Below are 24,444 nucleotides of genomic sequence, written 5' to 3'. Positions count from 1 at the left end.
TTATTTCACGTATATACAAATACCAAATCATTCTGTCGTACACTAGAAACTGTTACAGTGTTGTATGTCAGTTATATCTCAGTTAAAATGTTTTTTTTTAAAGTATTTTTGGTCATTAAAAAGATACAGATGCTAGAACCCAAATATAGAACTATTAAGAACTTCTAAAGTATGGTTAGGAATTCTGCATTAATTTTTTTCTGACTTACAAAAAATTGTGAAAAGAAACATTGCAGTTAAACATGAGATCAAGTTCCTATACCTCTCTGATTCTGTTCCCTCCCTCCCTGCTTACCTGAGGACAGGCACTTAGGAATTTGGTGTATACTTTGCAATCTGTGCTGTTATACTGTGGTAGTCATTAGAGCTGTTCACAGGTTCTTTTTCTTCTGGGCATGAGGTGAGATAGTGCTTCCCTGTCTCTCCTTGAAGTTACCAGTGGGCATATGATTTCCTTTTCCATGAATGAAGTGACATGTATCCCCTCCAGGTAGAAGATTTCAGAGCTAGCATGCGATGCACTCCCTGCTCACCCCTCTACTTGCTAAAGTGATTGAGGAAGGTTGTAGAACCTCTTTAAACATAAGTCCCAGTATGATTTTAATGAGCAAAGCTTGCTTCCTTCCTTTCTTCCTTCCGTCTGTCCTTCTTTCCATCCTTCTTTCCTTCAAGCATGGGATATGCAGCATGAAGAACAACAAGAAAAAAACCCTTTCATTTTGTTAAGCAATTGAAATTGTGGAGCTGTTTCTTGCCAAAACATCCCAACTAATGCCTGAAATTTTACTATATGTAAAGTTAACAGTGTTGTACTTGATGTTTTTAAAAACTTAACACAAATAGTATTCTACTGTACTTTTCATTTAGCAACTTGCTTTTTTTTTTTTCTGACCTATACCTGTTTTTTTAGGTCTTTCCACATTGATACATATAGCTCTAGTTCATTGATTTAAACTACTGTGTATCATTCTGTTCTGTGAATTTATCCCCACTGATAAATCCACTCATTATTGATAGACATTAAGAAGCTTTAACTTTTCCAGTATTTCAAACAATGCTGTAATGACTATGCTTTTACTTGTCTTCTAAAATACATTGCAGCTGTCTCTCCACAGGTGAATTACTGACTCGTAGGTTATGTACCATTTCACTGTTGTAAATATTGACCACAGGCACTGTAGCCCACACAGGCCTGGGAGTGGTGCTATTCTCGCCAGCTAGGATGGTAGACAGCATAACTCATGGTTGATCAGAAGGCGTATACAGAAGTGTTTTGTCTCAAGAGTGGAGAAAATTAACTCTAGACTAATGATGTCAAAAATTTTAAAGTGAGACACGATAGGGTCAAGCTCATTCCTGATAACTTAATACAACCCAGAACAAAACTCCAGAATACTTGTATGACTACAAAAACATCCAGTAGCCAGCAAGGTAAAAATTCACTATGTCTGGTATCCAGTTAAATATTACCAGATATGACAAAGCAGGAAAATATAACCCATAATGAGGAGAAAAATCAGTCACTCAAAACTAATCTGAAACGGAAACAGATGAACTAATGAAAATGGATGTTAAAACAGGTTTTATAACTGTAGTCCATATGTACAAGAATTGATAGTAAAAATTGAACATACTAAGAAGATGGAAGATATTAAAAAATACTTTAAGTCACACTTTTAGAGGTGAAAACTACAATGTCTGGGATGAAAAATACAGTAGATGGAATTAGCAGCAGAGTAGATATTGAGGAAGAAAAGATTAGTGAACTTGAGTACATAGAGATAGAAGTAACCAAAACGAAACAGAAAAAAAGATTATAAAACCTGAACAGAGTATCAGTGAACTCTGGGCAAACTCCAAGAGTTCTAATATTGGAGTAATGGAGTCTCTGAAGGAGCAAATAATGCAGAAAAAAATATTTAAAGGATTAATGTTTCAAAAATTTACAAATTTGATGAGAACTTTAAACTCAGAGATCACCAAAGCTTAACCAACTTCAAGCACAAAAATATGAAAAAAACTACAATAAGGTACATTGTAATCAAATTGCTTGCAATTAGTGATAAAGAGAAAAATCTTTTAAAAAGCCCCCAAAAGGGACATATTATATTTAGATGGGAAAAGATCAAAATGTGTATTTCTTGGAGAGAATGTAATGAGAAGTCCACGGGGCAACATCTTTTCTTTTTAGCTGAAAGAAAAAAAAAAGATCACCATAGAACTATTAATACACTAATGAAAGAAGTTGAAGAATATACAGATAAATGGAAGATATTCCATGCTTATAGACTGGAAGAAGTACTATTGTTAAAATGTCCACACTACTGAAAACAATCTGCACATTCAGTATAGTCCCTATCAAAATTCCATTGGCATTTTTCACAGAAATAGAATAATTCTAAAAATTTTATGTAATTGCAGAATATCCTGCACAGTCTTGAGAAGGAAGAACAATGCTGGAGGCATCACACGCCCTGATTTCAGAGTATATTAAAAAGCTATAATAATCAAAACAGTATGGTGTTGGCATAAAAACACACACACACAGATCAGTGGAACAGAATAGAGAGCCCAGAAATAACCCCCCACATATATGGTCAGTTAATTTAGGACAAAAGAACCAAAATATACAATGGGGAAAGGACAATCTTTTCAGTAAGTGGTATTGGGAAAACTGGACAGCCACAGACAAAGGACTGAAATTGGACCACTATCTTACATCATACACAAAAATGAACTTGGAAAGGCTTAAAGACTTGAATGTAAGACCTGAAATCATAAAATTCCTAGAAGAAAACATCAGCAGTAAGCTTCTTCATATCAGTCTTGGTGATGGTTTTTTGGATTTGATACTAAAGTAAAGGCAAGAAAAGTAAAAATATACAAGTGGGACTACATCACACTAAAAAGCTTCTGCGCAGCAAAGGAAACCATTAACATGCAAAGGCAGCCTGCTTAATGAGAAAAAATATTTGTAAATCATATATCTGATAAAGGGCCAACATCCATAATATAATGCACTCATACAGCTCAGTAGCAGCAGAATAAACATTCTTATTAGAAACTTGGCAGAGGATCTGAATAAACATGTTTCCAAAATAGGCATACAGATTGCCAACAGATACATGGAAAAATGCTCAGCATCATTAATCATTGGGGAAATGCAAATCACAGTGACAATGATATGTCACCTGACACTTGTTAGAATAGTTACTAAAACAAGAAATCACTTTAGAGAGGATGTGGAGAAAAGAGAATCCTTGTACATTGTTAGTGGGAATGCAAATTGGTGCAACAACTATGGGAAATGGTATGGAGTGCCCTCAAAATATTAAAACTGAAGCTACCATATTGTCCAGCAGTTTCACTTCTGGGTATTAATCTGAAGAAAACAACACTAACTCGAAAAGATTTATGTACTACCATGTTCATTTCAGTATTGTTTACCATAGTTAAGACGTGGAAACAACCTGAGTGGTTACCAATGGATGAATGGTTAAAGAAGATGTGGTATATATAGACAGTGGAATATTTAAAGAGAAATCTTGTCATTTGTGACAATATGGGTAGGCCTTGAGGGCAGTATGCGAAGTGAAATAAGTCAGAGACAAATACTGTATAATCTCACTTATAGGTGAAATCTAAACAAACAAAACCCATGAGTTTATACATACAGAGAGCAGATTGGTCATTGCCAGAGGCTGGGGGTGGGGTTTAGGCGAAATGGGTGAAGGGAGTCTCAAGGTACAAATTTCCAGTCATAAAATAAATAAGTTATAGAGACATAATGTATAGTATGGTTACTATAGTTAATAATACTGTAGTGCATATTTGAAAGTTGTTAAGAAAGTTGAAAGTTCTCATTCTTCCCACCCCAGTTTTTGTAACTAATGGAAGTTAACTAGACTTATTGTGGTGATTATTTCACAACATATACAAATATTGAATTATCAGCTCTGTACCTGAAACTAATATAATGTCATTTGATTTATGCCTCAAAAAAAATCCCACAGAATTAGTTACTCACCAAAAATATCTTCTAAAAATAAGGGTGAAGAAAGATGTTTTACAGTCATATAAAAGCTGAAAGAATTCTTTACCATCCGACCTAAATACAAGAAGTATTTTAAAAAGTCCTTTAAGCAGAAAGAAAATGATGCTAGTTGGAATTCTGGATCTACACACACAAAAATGAAGACTACCAGATGTCTCTGTGTGTGTAAAGACTGTTTTATTAATAGTCAGATTTCTTTAAAAGATAATTGTTTACAATGAGAATAATAACACTGTATTGTGAAGGTTATAACACATGTAGAAATAAAATATGACAGTACAAAGATTGGAAGGGAGGAATGGAAGGATACTGCTGTAAAGTTTTTAGACTGTACACAGGGAGGTCAGTATCCCTTGATGGTAACTGATAAGTTAGAGATGAATTCTACAAAGCCTGGACACCCACTAGAAAAATACAACAAAGAAGCTCAGTAGTTGTATTAAATGACGTTGCCTTGAATTGCAGTAGCTGTGGTGGTGCTTGAAGAAATAAATAATAACAAATTGATGAAAGATAGTTCTAGTTATAAACTGTGACTTTGAAACTAGCTCTTTCTGTTATAGATAAGAAGAAATACTTGTATTAAAATAGGATACATTGACAAAAAATGTGTTCACATGCTGGCCATGTCCCAATACTTAATTAGAAGAGCAAGCTATGGCAAAAGAATAAAGAAAATTATGACTTGTGAAAGGATTGGGACCAATTGTTGCATTTTAAAATTTTGGTGGGGAAATGGAAACAGAACTAATCTCCAAATCCCTTACAGCCTTTTCTCTGTAGAGTAGCATCTACTTCCACAGAGTCAGTGTGGAAAAATTGGACTTTTTTTGGAGAATGTGTGGCCTTGGAAAGAAATAGAAGATGCTAAAGAAAAGAATCAATGACCTCTTTTCCCTATTGCCTGGGTGTTTAAATTTGCTTCATTATAGTAACTAAATTCTACTGTAAGATACCCTACTCTGCTATGTGCCTGACATTGTGGTAGCTGATGGAGATACATTCATTAGCAACCGGAGGAGCTCACAGTTAGTAGGATAGTAGGCATCTGAACAAATAGATCGTAATGCAGTGTGATGTGTGCAATAATCCAATCAGGGTTCAGGATACAGTTGTGTAGTAAAACAAGGAATGGTTAACTCTCAGTGGAAGAGTGTATCAGGGGAGGCTTCCTGGAGGTCCTGGTGCCTTAATCCCTGGGCTGGATTTGAAAAGCCAACTAACATATTTGAGTGGCTGAAAATATGGGGAGAGATCCTGTAGGCAGAGGAATTACATGGTAATGTATAGATGCTTGAAACAAGTTGATACCTAGGGAGCAAAAAACTACAAAAAACTCAGTGTTTGTATTAGGAGATAAGGAAGTGTGGTGGGGAAAGGAAGTATGGCAGTTAACGAGGCTGGAGTTGGAGCACCAAGGGCCTGGTGAGGCATGATGACTGCCCTGAGACTTGGCTCCATTGGTGATACCAAACCATTGCATTTTAGGCAGTAAACAGACACAGTTAAGCTGGTTTTGAGAGATCACTTTATTGTCATTGTGGGAAAAGGATTAAAAAGAAGAAAAGGTTAAAAAAAAAAAGAAAAGAAAAGAGGATGGATTCAAGCCCAGAACTTGGGGATTCCTTTTATGTGGGAGGTAAAGGAAACAGGGTCCAGGGTAACTCCCAGGTTTGTGAGGGTGACACTGCCAGCTAAGGTAAAAGGAAGACGAGCAACGTGGGGATTTTAGGGGGATGGCAAGGAGAGGGCGACGATCTCGAGTTATATTTGGTCATGTGTGGCTTGCAACTGAGGATTAGAAACATAGACTTGAGAGTTAACGGGGTGTAGGGGCTTCTCTGAGCCCCCAGACTGGCCATTTTGCTCTGTTTAATTGCTCTCACAGCCCCTGGTACTTCCGCTTTGGTAACACCACACTTGTGACTCTCTGTCATGTCTGTCATCCTCTGTTGGGCTGTGAGCTCTATGTTGAAAGGGATCTGTTTTGTTCAGCAACTCATTTCCAGTGCCTAGCACAGTACCTGGCATGTGAGACTGAATAAATGGGCACAGATGTGAGTGCACAGAGAAAAGAGGGCATAGACAGAGGAGAGATTCATGGCTTAGAGTTGCTGGGTACAGTCACACAGGTGTCACTGTGTGTGACTCTGCCAGGAGGGAACCTTAAGTATTGCCACCTTACAGGTGTTAGTGGAATAGAAAAATCTAGCAAAAGGAAATGGAGGAAGGAATACTTGGACAGGTATGAAGAAAATCAGGAAGGACTTTATCAAGGAAGTTAATGGTTAACAGTTTCAAACCAAATGTGAACTGATGAGTATATGAGCTGATTTGATTGGCTTGTTTGCTGGTTTTAGCAAAACATCGTTAAATGATGTTTTGTGTCAGCATAAGGGAAGACAAGCATAGAATCAAAATAACTCAAGTCCTTTAAAAAGGGGATACTGGAAACCAAGAAATATTGTCAATAAGCACAGGAAAGTCATTTTTCCCCCTGGGGTTGGGAGAGTTAGCTATTCCTTTGTCAGTAGTTTCCCTGTATGTGGAGATCATGTTAAATGAAAAAATATGTTTCTTTTAAATGTTAGCATCATACTGTGTGGTGAGATACGGTCTGAGAGCCACATGGGCACTGAGACCAGCTGAGGGCAGAGCAGATTGACTGAAGTGACAGGCAGGATTGTCCATGCTATTTAAGCTCTTCTTTCTCTCTTGCTATGTACATATTTGCCATGTTGTTATCAATGCATTTGGATAAGCTGGATGCTCATATGGAGCAACTCCACTTGTTGTTCCAGAGAGGGAGAGGGAGGGAGGAACGTTGAGAGAGCAGTGTGTTTGTAATTTGTGGTTTGCCTGTGTTGTTTCTTTTAGTTGGGGCTTTCAACTTTTCTTACATTATTGCTTGAAATCTTTATATTCTTTGCCTTTATGAGAACAGATAAACACTTTGATATGGCTACATTTTCATTTTATCTGATATGCATGTGTGTGTGACACTTCATTGGTTTAGAACTCTATATTTGTATCATGTTTTAGATTTTACAAATTGTTATGTGTGTTTGTTGCTTAATGGTGAAACAGCTTCATTAGGTCAACGGGACAGATTTTTGTTTACAAAGATTCAAAGTTAAGCTACTTGTCCAGTATCATAGTCCTGTGATCTTTTCATACCATATTGTTCATCCAAAATGCATACCAAAATGTATGTGTGTCTGTTGTTTCAGTGGAATTAATTTGATTTTAAGGAGACATATACATGAATTGCAGGAAGAATTGGCTTCTTCTGGGCATTCTTTTTTTTTTGCTTTGTTTTGTCTTTTTTAGTTTCTTGTTATCAAACAGGATCTTTTAGAACTCCCTGGGAGGAAGGAAAAGTTCACAAAATTTTGCATCATATGTTATTGGGGAAAAATAACAAATCTGTATGTAGTTTGAAAAGATTACCAACCCCCCACCCCAGAATACTGTGGTATCTTATAGTGGAACTCCTAGTATTCTTTTTATACATTTTATTTGCGTTACTGGTCATGAAATTAGTTAAGTGGGGGTGTGTCAGCATGTAAAACAATGAAATAGGAAATATGAGAGTGCATTGCACATGGTAGGAGTGTTACCTCCTGATACTTTCAGAAATAGACATATGGATGTGTTTATTGAGTCACAGATAGAAAATGTATTTCTTACTGTGGGTTATTGTCAAAAAAGTTTGAAAACACTGACTCAAAGAACTCTCATTCATTTTATCTTCTTCCAGCTTTTGTTACCTTATTGAATGGTGAACAGGCCCAAAATGCAATTCAGATGTTTCATCAACACTCTTTTCGAGGAAAAGACTTAATAGTCCAGCTCCAGCCAACAGATGCTCTGCTCTGTATTACCAACTTGCCCACTTCTTTTACATTAGAAGAATTTGAAGAACTTGTGCGTGCTTATGGAAATGTCGAAAGATGTTTTCTGGTCTACAGTGAAGTTACGGGCCACTCCAAAGGCTATGGATTTGTGGAATACATGAAGAAGGACTTTGCTGCAAAGGCTAGATTGGAGCTATTGGGTAAACAGTTGGGGGCATCAGCTCTTTTTGCACAGTGGATGGATGTTAATCTGTTGGCCGCGGAGCTCATTCATTCTAAGTGCCTTTGTATAGATAAACTCCCTAGTGACTACAGGGATTCAGAGGAGCTGTTGCAGTTATTTTCCAGCATCCATAAACCTGTGTTTTGCCAGGTATGTATTTTTAAGGTCTCATTTGACAGATTTAAAAATATCTGCATATGTATCTATATGAATATCACAATGGATAATCTAATTCTACTGTAGTCTGTAGTGAACACTTTAATGTCATGGTAAATTTTACATCAATTTCTTTTGTTGATGGTCCAAACTATATTATTTTTATATAATTAAGTATATCTTAGCAGATCCATCACTTTCTCATCTGTCTTTTCATTCCATCTATTCTTGAACCATTTGTGCAATAATCCATTCATCCATCCAGATTTTATCACCTTTCTGTGCCAGACACTATCTTGCTAAATATCAGAAATATAGAGAATAGAAAGATATTCTCTCAATACCTCACAGTTTTGTAGAAGAGACTGACAAGTAAGCAAATAATTGTAAATTCTGTGTGAAGATTGATAAAATAGAAAATACAGGTGTAAGAAGAATGTGTAATTCTGTTCTCAGTGGGGTCATGGGTAAGTGAGGCGTTTAGAGAAGATCCTGAAAACTGACAAGAGGTAAGGACTTTATCCAAGTAAAATTGAATATATTCTGCTAAGTAGGCAAAAATATACACTGTTTATAGCTCCTCCCATTACAGATTTTTATAGCGCCTGTCAAAATTCTTTCTCTCTTGTCCCCTCTCCTCCTGTACTCCTTCCCGTCTTGCCTCCCATCTTTCCTCTCCCTCACCCTTATTTTTCTATAATCATAGATTTGTTGAATAGTACATTGAAGTAGAAATTTGGGGGGTTGAGGATATTTTATTTATATCTAATTAATTAATTAAAATTAATGCTACCATCTTAACTTTTCTTATATTCCCCCATCCCAATATAATAAGCATCTGAGAAATTACCCAAGGAGCTTCAAAAAATTAGAATATTTTGTGACAAATCTTTTATCAAATCTTTGTTAAGTTACTGGAAGTTGATTGTCTTATTGCTATGCTGTTCTTGAATACTAAGAATTATACACTCATATCCTGTGGCCAAGCATACTTCTTTGTAGCTTTAGTTGAGACCTTTGGAGCTAAAGTGAGGGGAAGAACCATTTATCACAAATTGTATTTGAATTATGAATCCCAGAGTTGGAAGGGACCTGAGAGCATATCTAGTCTAGCTTTCCATCTGGTTGAAAAAAAGAAAAAAGGTTGTTACAATATTTGTGAGTGATCATTTAGCTTTTGTTAAACTATTTCAAAATAATAGAAAATGAACTATATCATAAATCAGACCATTATATATTTGAATGGCCCTCGTATTGAACTGAAATAGCCATCTTTAAAATGATTGATGCTGTGGACTTAAAATGGTATAATTTATTTGGCATGAAGGTTATAATGAACCAGGAATAATGAACAGGTTTTAGAATTTTTCAAAAGATTGATAAAGCCTTTGTCAGTAGCTCTGTTAAACTCAGGCTCTTTTGCTTGGTAGATTGACTTAGACTATGTTGAAGACACAGTCTTCCTACCTTGTGGTCAGATGGGACCAAAGGGACTAATGGCTTTTACAAAACTGATTTTAAGATTTGGTTTGGATTATGAAGGGAATGAAGTTGTAGGAGAAATGTTTGGAAGAGATAGATATTTTTCCCTTTCTCCCACGTAAATGGAAAAAGTTTTTATGGAGGAAAAGACATTTGAGGACAGTTTTAAAAGGAAGGAAGAATGTGAAGGGAAAATAAAAATTTGGTCTAACTGCACAAGAAAGTGGAAGAAAGTTTGTCTTCAAAAAGGAGAAAAGAAACTAAAAAGCAATAAGAAATGATTTAATTATAATATCAATTTATGAGATGCCAAATCCAAGTAGAAGTGTTGTAGATGTGTCTTAAAGACATATCAAGCTGAATTTTACCACCTATATCATTTTATAGCGTGGACGTGTCATGTTCGGAACTTAGAAACCTTTTAGCGTCTTGTTTTGTCCTTCCTTTTGCTCTTTGTACCAGTCTTTACAGACCCAGGACTTGAATGCCTTCTTTTACACTCTTTCAGGTAGGTAACTGGAAACAAATCGAGTTCTGCATTGCGGGAATTTACTTAGGGCATGTTCAGAAAAAGGTTGCATCCCGCATATGGTATTAGAAGCAAACCTGGGGCACAGTTTTCCTAAATCAGATTTGCTTGGTATACTTGACCAGATTCCTGGGATCTGCCTAAAATACTGAAATAGGAGTTGCATACACAGACTTTATTTGACATAGAAACCTGATTAAATAGTTGTTCAGCATGTTTCATCATCTGTGTATCTGGTGAATTTATTTTAGAGAAAGTTTTAATTATTGTATCCCCATATTTATCTATAAATTATCAGTTATATGTATTTCTTAAAATAAAGGGACTGTTATCCTTTGATCATTGGCTTTTAAAATAAATCAGAGATTCAAAGAAGTAAAAGGAAACTTGACAGAATCTTACTTACCTTCCCATCTTCTGGAAGCACTGCATCTACCCAACTGGTAAACTTTTATTTTCAGAAAGAATGTATACATGATTTTCACTAGTATCATGCTCTGAAACATTTGTCCTTGAATTTATAGATGACATGCTTGTAAATAAATATTTCTAAGTATTAGAATTCCCCTTTTAATAAATGTGTTACATCAGCTTGCACAGGATGAAGGTAGTTACGTGGGTGGCTTTGCGGTGGTTGAATATAGCACTGCAGAGCACGCTGAGGAGGTTCAGCAGGCAGCCGATGGTATGACAATCAAGGGAAGCAAAGTTCAAGTTTCCTTCTGTGCCCCAGGAGCACCAGGGCGGAGTACATTAGCAGCGTTGATAGCAGCTCAGCGCGTGGTAAGTTTGTTCTATTTCAGGATATAGGTAAATTCAAGTAGTATTTTAATGTATCCAGACTAGTTGACCATTGATTGGACCTTCATTATATTTCCATTACATAAAGACATTCTTCCTTTTTTTTTTTTTTTTTTAAAGTTGGCTAAATGGTACCTCTGCCAAATCAAGCCAGGAGTTAATACAAAAGAAATTGTGTTTAGTAAAGTGTATTTATCTCAAGAAAAAATCTTGAGGGAACTTCATTTATTCAGTAAAGTTTGAGTTTCTGTTCTGTAAGTTTTGAGTGCCCCTCTTTTCAAAAAGTGTTTATAAGTATCCACAGTAGAAGCAGAGGAAGGTGTGGGCCTCAGTGGCACACACGTAGCACATTGCGCTCACATCTTTATTGGAGCTGTCTGCTTTCTCCTCTCTCTACCTCTCTAGTCTAGAAGTTCCTTGCAGATAGAGACTATTCCTTTTTCCCAGTTTTCACTCCTTGCACTTAGCATAGTAAATGCCCACTGAGCAAATGAAGGAAGGAATACACTTTGAGGGGATCAAGGAAGACATCAGGATGAAGGAGACATTTGAGTGTGACAAAGTATGATTTTGAAATGTGTTGATGGGAGTGGAAGATGGGATTGCCATATAAATACAAATTTTGCATGAGATATACTTACATTAAAATTTTTTCATTGCTTATCTGAAATGCAAATTTAATTGGGCATCCTGTATTTTTACTTGCTAAATCTGGCAACCCTAAGCAGAGAGAGAAAGCGGTCACCCTCTGGCTGCGACAAAACCTTTTGAGCAGTAAGTAGTATGAGGTCAATTTTGATGCTGGAAGAGTGGTGAGTGGTCTGGGTAGACCGAGTGTATAGAGACGTGTGGTGAGGTGGTAGCTTGCTGTCAATGGAGGGAGGGCTGTTGCACTCAGAGTTTAGATTGAACTTGAGCAGCAAGTTCAAGTTTATAGATCCCATAGAGGACTTTGAAGCATATCATCAAGGCATTGAAAGAACCTGAATTAAGACATCAAGCGATCACATAGTCTGAAAAGGGTTTGTAGATGAACGGGAGAGAGGGGTGATCGCGGGGTGGCGGGGGTGCCGATGGGAGGTTGTCGTGAGTTGCTTCTCTCATATCGCTCGTCCTCCTCCTCTTATCTTTGACCTCACTTGTGGTCCTGGATGCCCTCTCCCCTTTTCTTAGTTTGTCCTGAAGGCAGGTCGTACTCATATCCTTGCTTGCGTAATTGACGGCCTCAGCCAGCCTTTCACCATCAATTTCACAGCCTCTGGTTATGTTGTCTCTTTGTTGGGTTGAATTTGCTGTTTCCAATCCTGAATCCATCCAGTCACTCACTTCTGTAGCCAGCGCACCCTGTCCTCTTGGAGGAAAACAAACGAATAGGTGACGTGGTGCCCCATCAAACGTCTGACATACGTTTATAGCTGATTCCCCAGCAAAACTTAGCTCATCTCCTGTCAGCCACTCCTCTCCATTTTGTGCAGCACCTGTCTCAGATCTTCACTCTTCCTATGTTTGTCCTTCTTTCTGTCAGGTGATCGTGGCCCCTACTTTATAGAAATATGAGAGCCATTTTCACTTAATTTTGGAATCAAGAGAACCCTGACCTCATCAAATAATTTAAGTGTTTTTTTTCTTCCCCTCCTCTTTTTCTTTCTGTTTCATGGATCAATTCGTATAAAATAGGGGTTATCTGTTCCTGAAAGTTTGAAAGTTCTCATCTATGAAACCGCATAGACCTAGTCCTTGAACCTCTTCCAGAGAGAAAATAATGATTACTAGTCAAGTTTCTTTCATGGATATTAGATATATTACTTTTATTTTTCTCTATATGCTATATTTGGCATTTGATTATATCATATAAATTTATCCACTTTGTCTAAGTTTTCAAATTTATTGGCACATAGCTACTTATAAAATTTTAGTTTTAAAATTTGTCATATATACTCCTCTTTTTCATTGTATATTTTATTTATTTGCATTTTCTTTTTTCTTCTTGATCAGTCTTGCAAGCTATCTGTTTTGCTTTTCAAAGAAATGGCTTTTGTTTTGCTCATTATTTTGATTTTTTTCTCTTCCTTGCTTATTTCTGCTGTTTATAGTTTCCTTGCTCCTTTCTTCTTTGGAATTACTCTTTCCCCCCATCTTTATTGATATTAATATTTATCTCTTTTGTTTCCAACCTAGATCATTTTCTTTTTCTTTTTTTAACTCACTTTTTAAAAAAAAATTTTTTTAAGAGGGGTAGGTAATTAGATTTGTTTATTTTAATGGAGGTACTCAGGATTGAACCCAGGACCTCTTGCATGCTAAGCATGCATTCTACCACTGAGCTATACTCTCCCCCAAGATTGTTTTCTGATAAACCTATTTAAAATAAGTTTACTTCTGTAACTAATTCTATGCCTATGTGTCATAAATTTTATGACTGTCTCATATTTTTGTGATACTGTCCTTTTAGCTTAATTGATAGTTTTTTTCAGTTAATAGCCACTTAGAAATTTTTATAAAACTATTCTTCTGATACACTTTTTTTAAATTGCGATATAATTGACATACAGCATTATATTAGGTTTCAGGTGTACACTAATGATTCAGTATTTGTATATGTTGTGAAATGATCACCACAGTAATTCTAGTTAATATCCATCGTGATACATAATTAAAAAATTTTTTTTTGTAACAAGAACTTGTAAGGTCTCTCTTAGCAGCCTTCAAATATGCAACAGAGTATTATGAACTGGAGTTACCATGCTGTATATTACATTCCCAAGACTTACTTATCTTATAACTGGCAGTTTGTACTTTTTGATGTCCTTTACCCACTTCATTCATCCTCCCCTCCTCCCTGCCTCTGGCAGCCACTGATCTATTCTCTGTATCTATGGGCTTGGTTTTGTTTTTGTTTAAATTCTCCATTTAAGTGAGATCATGTAGTATTTGTCTTTCTCTGTCTGACTTATTTCACTTAGCATAATGCCCTCAAGGTCCATCCATGTTGTCACAAACGGTGAGATTTCAGTCTTTTTACGGCTAAATAATATTTCATTGTCTGTATACATATACACCCCACCTTTTCTTTATCCACTCATCCATTGATGGACACTTGGGTTGTTTTTGTATCTTGGCTATTGTAAATAATACTGTGGTGAACATGGAGGGGTATGTATCTTTTCGAGTTAATGTTTTTGTTTTCTTTGGATAAATACACAGAAGTGGAATTGCTGGATCATACAGTATTTCTATTTTTAATATTTTGTACTTTTTAAATTTAAAGTAATTTATGTACTGTTTTCCATAGTGGCTGCACCAGTTTACATTCTCACCAATACACACTAGGTTTCCTTTTCTCCACATTCCTGCCGACACTTGTCATGCTTTCTTTTAACTATATTTTTCCCTTTATTTCCCATCTACTATTAGATAGATTAAAATTTCCTTCTTCTGCTTTGAGAGTGGTATGTTCAATTTTATCCTCTTGGTGAGTGTTCCTAGCTTATTAGCCCCCCTAGGTTGACCCGTATTTCTTCCCGCTTAACTCATCCTAAACTCTGTCCTCCTTCCTTCCTGTCTACCACCTACCACCATAGTGGTGTCCACATTTTTACTTTAGGGTTGCCTTGAATATTTTTGTTTGTTAGTTTGTTTTTATGATCCTGACTTTTGTGTACAAGATTTAAAATTAACTGTGATATTACATTCTTTAATTTCCATGTATCATGTAACATCAGCATGCATTTATTCTCTTTCATCATTTTGAGAAAGGATGTTCATATAGTAAAAAAAAAAAAATGAGATTGTGGCTTGGAATATTTTTAATTTCTTTTTCATATTTAAGTAATAGTTTAGCTGAATATAAAAATCTAGATTCAAAGGTTTTTTTTGGTAATACTTTGAAAATATTAATTTGTTGCCTTCTTGAATCCAGTGTTGATGCTTTGAGAGTGAAGATGATATTAGTCTGCTTCTTGGTTTTTTGTTGATATATGTTCTTTCTCACTGGAAGCTTTAGATTTTTGTTTGTTTGTTTTGTTTGCTTTGATGTTCTTAAATTTCACACCAAAAAAATGTGACTACATGTGTTGGTTTTCTACATCATATTTGGAATACTCTAAACCCTTTCCTTTTGTGGACTTTAAGTTTTCTTTAATACTGGGAAATTCTCAGCCATTATTTCTTCGAAGTTGCCTTTCTTTCCTAATCCTTCAGGGACTCCTGTTAGACAGATGTTAAGACTTCTAGTCTCTTTGTTGCCTTGGTGTTCTCTTTTGTTTTATTTTGCGTTTCTCATTTCCATGCTTTGTTTTGTTTGCATTTCCCATTTCTTTATCCTTTGCTCATATATCCTGGGTACTTCCTCTGACCTGACCTTTCAGATCCCTATTTTGTTTTTCAGTCACATATATTCTACTGTTTAACCTATCTGTTAAAGCACAGAGTAGAGGTTATGAATAATGCTTTATATGTTTCTGCAGTTTCCTCAACTACAGTATGGGGGTAATAATACTAACCCTGTAGAGTTGTTTTGGAGCATTGAGTGATCTAATCCATGGCACATGCTTAGAGCAGTGCCAGATGAGAGTGTAAGTGATGGCTGCTGCTACTGTTCCCAGCAGCTATGTTTGTCATGCTTTGTATTTCTGAGCAGTTGTTCTTTATAACTGCTTGTCCTTGCTTCGTGTTACTGATAAAAATGTGTTATCTTCTTTAGTATGTCTGTTATGTTTATCTAACATTCTTACTATTTCCTATCCTTTAATTCTGCTTTACCTCTTACAGGTGCTTCAGTTTGTTGCCTTTATTTTTTGTGGCTACATTGTCCAGCTATTTAGTTATTTTGTTCTGTGAATATGTATTTCTTTTGGTGGAGGCAAGGGTCAGCTTCCTTGTATGTGAATGTTTAGAGGTCAAGGGGGTGGAGGGTGGACAAGAAGAGTAAAGCCTGGCCTTAGTGAGGGTGTAGGAAAGGCAGGTAAGGACCTAGGGCCAAGAGCCTCTGCCTTGATCACAGCCCTTTATCCCACCCCAGCCAGGCAACGCTGCACCTTAGACAGTCTCCTTAATCTCTGCTCCCCGCCCTGCTCTTTTCCAAGTTCTGTCTGCCTCAGTTACAACCCCTCTACCCAATACTGCGGGAGGAAGGAACTGGAAATGGCTGGAGAGAGTGGGAAGGAAGTTCTTGGTGCCTGCACCTAGTGCCACGTGGTCCCCACTGTCTCTGAGTTTGCGTGCCACCCTGCTGCTAATTCATCGGTCCTATGGCTGCCGTGGACTGATGCTGCTGTTTTCCTGCCTCGTGCTGGTCAGGAAAGCCATGATCCCTAGATGATATGTGGAGGGGGAAACATAGTTAAAAATAAAAGGCTTTTCCCTGAAGTACCCGGTCTGGGGCTCCAGGCTCTCTCACACTCTCTGTTGTGCTACCTTGTGTCTGTCCAGGGATTGCTCCCGGGGTTTTGTGTCAGGTTCTCAGATCCATCACCCTCTTCTCTCAGTTTTTCAGTCTGGGTTGAGAGAGAGAATCCAGTTGTCCTTGTCAGTTCTCTTGGCTGGAAATTTATACTTTTCCTTTCATATCATTATATTAATATTCTCATCTATCAGGCTGGTATTTTAAAACAAAACAATTTCATGTTTTTAAGAAGCTACCCAATTACATGTATGTAAGGCCAGTTCATCTTTGTCTCATGTTAGAGGATTAAGCTATGGAAACAAAGATCTTTATTATAAGAAAAGGTTGGTTTGTAAGCAACTCACATTATTAAACTTTAGATCAGCATTATAGTAAAGGTCCTGTATGGTATCAAAGTATTCATATTGTATCAGCAAGTTATGTCTCTGTTACTAAATTCAGATTCTCTTGATATCTTTCTACTTATATGAAGAGATTTATCTTGCTATTGTTAGTCCTCTTAAAGCCAATTTCTGTTTAACTGGGACATTCTATGAGGATTTCAGTGTATCGTTGAATGGTAGAATGTCTTAACATAATTAGGAATTATGGTGGAATATATACAAGTATATAATGTAAAGCAAATTGTTTATCATAGAATAGATCTTATCAGATAAATGAGAATTTCTGTAAAAAAAGAAAAAACCTTTAAAATTTCATCTTTGTGCTTATCCTTGTTGTAATGTTTTCTGTTTCTGTATTCATTGAAGATGCACAGTAATCAAAAGGGCTTACTTCCAGAGCCAAATCCAGTGCAAATTATGAAAAGTTTAAACAACCCTGCCATGTTACAAGTTCTCCTTCAACCCCAGCTCTGCGGGCGGACTGTTAAACCAGGTAAACATCACATGTGCTGATTAAACATGGAACTTCGGCATGAAGTTAATCGTGCTGTTTTACGTGAAAAAACATTTAAATTAGTTCAAAAATATTTATTTTTTTCTAGAATTTATCAGTGAATTTTAATTAATAATCCAAGATGATATTATATTTGACTATTTTTGGTAGATTAAAAACTGCTCTGGCTTTATTTTTTAAGTATAAATAAATATTAAATATTAAACCTTCAGTTGAGTTACTAGTTGACGTCAATTTATAGACCAGGTTACATATGGATTAATAAGGTAATAAATAACGCACTATATTGTTACAGCCTATATTAACAAAGGATATGATACTTCTCTGTGTAACATTTTTAGCAGAGTCACTTTGATGGAAAGTGCTTAAGTTCTGTTTCCTCTCTGAGCTTACCTTTCCTTTTTATTATAAGATTGTTTCACTTTGTAGAAAATGACCAAAACATTATTATTTGCTGAGTGTCATGGAAATTTTTATAATGTTAGCATACATTAAATATCTATTTAGTATTCTTTCTCTGAGAAAGATTTATTTACCTTCTGAAATGCACAACTAATTGTACATACAAAAGATGTGTATTTTACCATTATGAGGAAATGAATGCCTATATTCAACACTAAGCTTTAGATTACAAATATTTAGAATAAATACATTTATTTTGCTTCCTCCCCAACTAGTCTAACGCCGACTAGTATTCTGCAGTTCAATTCTAGCACCAACTAACTACCTGGTGTTAGCACAGATCCTACAAATAAGGGCTTACTCCCCAGCGGGTCTGCCCCTGCTTCAGACACCAGCCACAAGTTCAGGAGGTCCCCTGGCCGCCTACACTTCTGACTAACTGGCTTCAAATTTAGAGGTTCCTGCGACCCCTCGTCACATTCAATAATTTGGTAGAAGGGCTCTCAGAATTTAGGAAAGCACTACACTAACGAGTACAGTTTTGTTATGAGGGATGTAACTCAGAAACAGCCTAATCTAGAGGCTTCGGGCTAGCCCCGGGGAGGGGAGGTGGGTCCCGGGTACGGAGCTTTCCTGTTCTTTCCCTGTGGGGCTGGGGCACACCTGCCGCCCGGCACCGGTGTGTTCACTAGCCAGCTGTCTCTACCGACCTAACTTTGGTGTCTAGAGTTCTTACTGGGGTTTTGTTATGTAGGTAAGACTGGCCATGTTACTCAACTCTACCTCTAGCCCCCTTCCTCTCCCGGGAGGTCAGAAGGTCAGGCTGATACCACATAGCTCAAACCCCAACCCTCCTGAAGCTATCTAGGGGCCCACCAGGAGTCACCTCATTAACATAACAAAGACGCTTCGATCACTTGGGAAATTCCAAGGATTTAGAGTTTTCCTTCCAGAGACAAAGACCAGTTAAATTCTTTTTTATACATATTAAAAGGTTCTTCCCTTATAGTGGATGGTAATTCCTAAAACTTTTACCCGCTTATTCTGGTTCTCCCTATGAAGAAGCACAGAATTAATCTGTTGCTTCCATAAGAGAAGCCTTCTAATATTTGAAGACAACTATTACGAAACCATAGTCTTCTTTGATTTTCTTTGTCTTCTATTCTCCAGACCAGTGGTCTCTTATTGTTTATTTATTTTTGACTGTGCAGCTCTATCAGGAAAATATATTTTTAGCAGAGCCCCAATATATGCAGTGTATGTATCACTTCTGTGTCAATTATATGAATGCATTCATGTATTTAAAATGCAGCCCATATATTAAGAAATGATCAAGCCTAATATTTTTATTTTTAAGATGAAAGTAAATATAAATAACAGTTCTAATATTTGCTTTCTACACATTTTCTACCTCTTTGTAGACTATAGTTCTGTATTTGACTTTCCATAACATGTCATAGTATATGCTCTCTAGAGCCCCCCAACAAATTGTCCTCTTGTAGATAAACCTAGGTTTCTGGGTTGTCCTGAAATACGGTGTATACAGATGTGAATTTATCCCACAGATGGGTTCTAATCAGCACAGAATGCAGTTGGATTTCCTTCTTATGATCGTTATGTTTCTGTTAATGCAGTTCAAGATTGTATCAGTGTTTAAATAAGGATATTACACTTGGGTCTTTTAGAATGTATTATCCAAACCTTTGGGCTCTGGGTTGTCTTAAGTAACTTTTCCCCCAAATTATTTTTGTCTCTTCTTTTCATCTAAGATATGTATTCTCCACTCTGCCTTTCCACTCGGATTGATGTATGATCATGCGAGATTATGCTTTTTTTTTTTTTTATTGTTGTACTACTTTGACAATTTTAAGGAAGATGTGTCAGTATCACACAGGTGGTTTTCTCATTGTGTGGAATGGCAGGGGAAGAGGATTAAATACCTCCCTTGGACAGATGGAAAGCTTCCGGAGAATGTACGGAAAGTTTCTTGGTGTTCAGGAAAGACAAACTATTAATAAGTTCCATTTGTTTTTCCTTTACTACGTCCTTTAGTATATCTTAACTACATCCCTTACTATATCCTAAACTTCACAGAGGCCTCTGAGCAAACAAAAATAATTATAAAAAGTCATAATTCTCTATAATTGTTTATATTGTATAATATATATCTACAGGCATGCCTCATTTTATTGTGCTTCACAGATACTGTTTTTTACAAATTGAAAGTTTGTGGCAACAGTTATTTGTCAGATGATGGTTAGCATTTTTTAGCATATTTAATTTGAGGTATATATATTGTTTTTTTAGACATAATGCTCTTGCACACTTAATAAACTATAGTGTAGTATAAATGTAACTTGTATATGCACTGGGAAACCAAAACAATTGTATGATTCACTTTATTGCTATAATCACTTTATCCGAGCAGCCTGGAACCAAACCTGCAGTATCTCTGGGTTATGCATATATGATATTTTGTATTTAAACCCTTGCTCTACTGTTTTGTCATTGTATCATTTTTCCAAGTAACGGACACATATTTACTTGTTTATTGTCTCTCTCTTCCACTAGAAGAGAGGAGACCCCATAACAGCAAAGATTTATCTGTGTTGTTCATCTCAGGTGCCTAGAACAGAACTGCTATTTGTAGTGAAAAACACTCAAATATTGTTCACTGATTAAACTCCTTCTTTAGGGGGGAGGGTATAATAGCTCAAGTAGTAGAGGATGTTAGCATGCACAAGGTTCTGTGTTCAATCCCCAGTACCTCCTCTAAATATAAATAGATAAACCTAATTATCTCCCCCCTCAAAAAAAAAAATCTCCTTCCTTTACCTCACTGTTGCAGAGTTTGTACATACCTTGTTACGTATGGTCTAGTCTGTAAATTTCTAAGTACTTCTCTTGTTGGTCTTTGCTGTCATCTAACCTGTGCACCACCATCAGGTTGATCTTCCTCCCACACCCACTTTGATTATGTTTCTCTGACCGTACTGATCTTTTCTCTTCAATCCAGACCTTTCACTACCTTAGAAATATATAATGTAAACATTCTAGATGTCTTTCTCTCTATATGTGTGTGTCTATTTTAAATTTTAACTGGTATATAATTACTTATGGTCTAAATTGTGTTTTTAACAGCTTTATTGAGGTATAACTGCACGTTCGCCTGCACATATTTAAATTGTACGAATTGGTAAGCTTTGACATATGCGTAACCCGTGAGACTATCTTTGTAATCAGAATAATGAACATCTTCATTATTCTCAGAACTTTCCTTCTGCCTCTAACCCACTCCTCCCCCCACCCCCAGGAAACTACTGATTTGCTTTCTGTCACTATAGAGTAGTTTGTGTCTTCTTGAAATTTATATAAACGGAATCACACAGTATGTGCTGTTTGGCTTCTTTCCCTTGGCTTATTATTTTGCGATTCATACACGTTGCTGCATGTATCAATAGTTTTTTTCTTTTTAATGCCGAGAAATATTTCATTCTTCAAATTGCATATTCACTGATTTGTTGAACATTAGATTATTGGCTGTTAGGGGTCATTACAAATAAAATTGCTGTGAACATTTGTTTCTGGTCTTCATGTAGACTTATGCTTTCATTTATTTTGGGTAAAGATCTAGCTGTAGGATGGCTGGGTCATATGGTAGATGTATGTTTAAGTTACAAGACACTCTCCCAACTGTTTTCTGATGTGGTTGAACCATTTTACATTCTCACCATCAGTGTCCAGTACTTCATTCCTTTTTATGGCTGAATAATATTCCATTGTATGCATATACTGCGTTTTACTTATTCATTCGTCCTTTGATGGACATTTGAGTTGTTTTCACCTTTTGACTCTTGCAAAGAGTGCTGCTATGAATATTCATATACAAGTATTTGAATATCTGTTTTCAATTCTTTTGGAGGTATATATTTAGGAATAGAATTGGTGGGTTATTTGGTTATTCTATGTTTAACCTGATGAGGGGCTACCAGACTTTTTCAGAGTGCCTGTACCATTTTACATTCCCATAGCAGTATACACATGATCTAATTTTGCCATATCTTCATAGGCTCTGTTTCTTTGTTGTTTTTTATTAATTACAGCCATCCAAATAAGAATAAACTGGCAACTCATCATGGTTTTGATTTGAGCTTCTCTAATGACTAGTGATGTTGAGCATCTGTTTGCGTGCTTGTTGTCTATTTTTATGTCTTCTTTGGGGAAATGCTTGATCAAATTCTTTGCCCATTTTTAAACAGGATTGTGTGTCTTTTTGTTGCTGAGTTCTTTATATACTCTTGATACTATTTTAAATAGTATCGCTTTTTAAATTTCAATTTTCTGTTGTTGCTAACATATAGAAGTACAATTGATTTGGTGTATTTATCTTATATCCTGCAGTCTTGCATATTATTTCTAATAGGCTTTTCCCTTAGGATTTTCTGTATAAACAATTATATCATCTACAAATAAACACAGTTTTACTTCTTCCTTTGCCTTTTACTTCTTTTTCTTCCTTTATTGCAGTTGATAGAAATTCCAGCATAATTTGTACATTGAACTGGTGAGAGTGGACATCCTTGTCTTGTTCCTGACTTTACATAGAAAACATTCATTCTTTTACTATTAAATACCTTGTTAGCTATAGCCCCCCCCCCCCCCCCCCGATTTCCTTTTTCAAGCTGGGAACTTTTTCTTCTGTTCCTATATTACTGAGAAATTTTATTATGATAATTACCAAAATTTGTCTAATGCTTTTCTCCATTGATTGAGATCATTATATGTGGCTTTTTTATTTTTGATGAATTGTATTGATTCATCTTGATGAATTGTATTGATTGATTTTTGAATGTTTAATCTTTTATTCCTAGGATACATCACACTTGGTCATGCTGTATTATAATCCTTTGTGTATATTGTTGGTTGATAGTGTTGTTCAAGTCTTCTTTACCCTTACTGATTTCCAGTCAACTTGTTCTGTCAGTTAGTGAGGGGGAGGAATGAGGCTTAGTAGGAGACCTAGCCAAGATCTAAGGGTAAGGGCAGTTAGATGTGAGACTGGACATTTTCAGAGTGTTTTAATTCTGATTGTTTTAAACTGGGAAATACTGTATTCTTTAAGAGCTATGAAAATATATTTAATACTTTATAACAAAATACAGTGACTGAAAAATGAGAGGAGGTAGTGTTGATTTCTAGCTGTAATTGTGGATTTGTCTACTTTTCCTTTCAGTTCTAGAAATGTTTGCTTTATATATTTTGAAGCTTTATTATTTGGTGCACAGACACTTAAGACTTCTGCATCCTCTTGATGAATTGATCCCTCTATCATTATGAAATGACCGTCTTTATCCGTCTTTCCTAATGAACAATGTCTTCCTTTGTAAGCAACTTATCCTAATGATTTAATCTTTCCACCACCTATGGTGAAACTGATTCATTCTAAAGAAAGTAGTTTCTAATGGTCAGTTTTCCAAAGATGTAACGGATTGCCTCAACAAGTAACAAAAACTTAAAATGCAGTTTTTAAAGCATGGGATGTACTTGTACAAAAGATACTATTTATAAATTTCAAATATGTTTGATCATAGGATTATATGCTTCTTGAAGTCCTTCCTAAGCCTGACCTTCCATGATTCTAATTAACTATTGTATTGCTAGAGAATTTTGTATATTATGACTATTTCCATCTAATAATTAGATGAAGTTGCTTCATATATTTTCTATTTCATGGGTTTTTTTCCCCCCTGTATATTATCTATTTTGAAAATATATCTTTTGATGTGTACTCTGTATTTATACTCTTATACAGACTTGAAAGAGTATGGTTGCCATTTATTCCTCTTATTGACTATGTACAGTATTGTTTCTTTTGTTTTTATATAAATATTTTAAAAATATACAAATATTCTCTTCTCAATTGGATTATAAGCTTTAAGGACAAGGATTGTGTCTTGTTCTTTCCCCTCTATTCTGACCCCATGCCAAAATACCCCAAATACCTAACAAAAATATTCAGCAAATAATATGGGTTCAATTAGTACTATACTTATTAAAAGATGGAATTAGTTTTCTTGCACTAAGTACTAAAGAAAGGCTAGCTTTGGTATTTTACCGTTAAGACAGGTGTTGGAATTTTAAATCAAATTTCAGGGTTGAGTCACAAGGAAAGGAGCCTGTCACTTTTTGTACAATGAAAAGGTCAGTAAATCATTGAACTTCCAATGAATTTGTTAAAAATTTGAAGAAATAGCCATTTACCCTTTTTGGAGTTTGTTTTATTTATTTTTAATTCCATATATATCATAAAGTTAAATGTTTACTTTTGTTTCCTTAAAGCAGTTCTTGGAACACCTCACAGCTTGCCACATCTGATGAATCCGTCCGTCTCCCCTGCATTTTTACATTTGAATAAAGCACATCAGGTATATAAAGAGCGCTGAGCACTGAAGCATCCAACGTTCGGAGTGAATGTTTTGTTTGTTCTTAACACTTTAAGTTCTCAAGAAGTTAAATGAGTATTTTTTTAAGTCCTTATTAATAAATATAGCTGCATAAAAATAGAACTTAAAAAGCATAGCAGATCACATTAAGCAAATCAAAGCAGCATACTTACATTTATTGGTTCTTATTTGCAGG

At 35.9% G+C, this 24,444-nt stretch overlaps 1 protein-coding gene across 2 annotated transcripts in view; it reads left to right on the top strand.

Moving 5' to 3' along the window:
• Window positions 1–24,444, top strand: part of RAVER2 (ribonucleoprotein, PTB binding 2) — a 98,226-nt gene that overhangs the window by 21,036 nt on the left and 52,746 nt on the right. For both annotated transcript variants that reach the window (XM_031465306.2, XM_031465305.2), the window contains exons 3-6: window positions 7,815–8,284; window positions 10,893–11,084; window positions 17,256–17,382; window positions 24,145–24,230. In XM_031465306.2, coding sequence (XP_031321166.2) covers window positions 7,815–8,284; window positions 10,893–11,084; window positions 17,256–17,382; window positions 24,145–24,230 — 875 coding nt within the window. The remainder of the gene's footprint in view (window positions 1–7,814; window positions 8,285–10,892; window positions 11,085–17,255; window positions 17,383–24,144; window positions 24,231–24,444) is intronic.

The sequence above is a fragment of the Camelus dromedarius genome, chromosome 14 (genome assembly GCF_036321535.1).
Source record: "Camelus dromedarius isolate mCamDro1 chromosome 14, mCamDro1.pat, whole genome shotgun sequence".
Classification (NCBI taxonomy): Eukaryota; Metazoa; Chordata; class Mammalia; order Artiodactyla; family Camelidae; genus Camelus; species Camelus dromedarius.
Note: the sequence above shows the minus strand (reverse complement) of the source record. Positions and strands in the feature narration are given on the sequence as shown.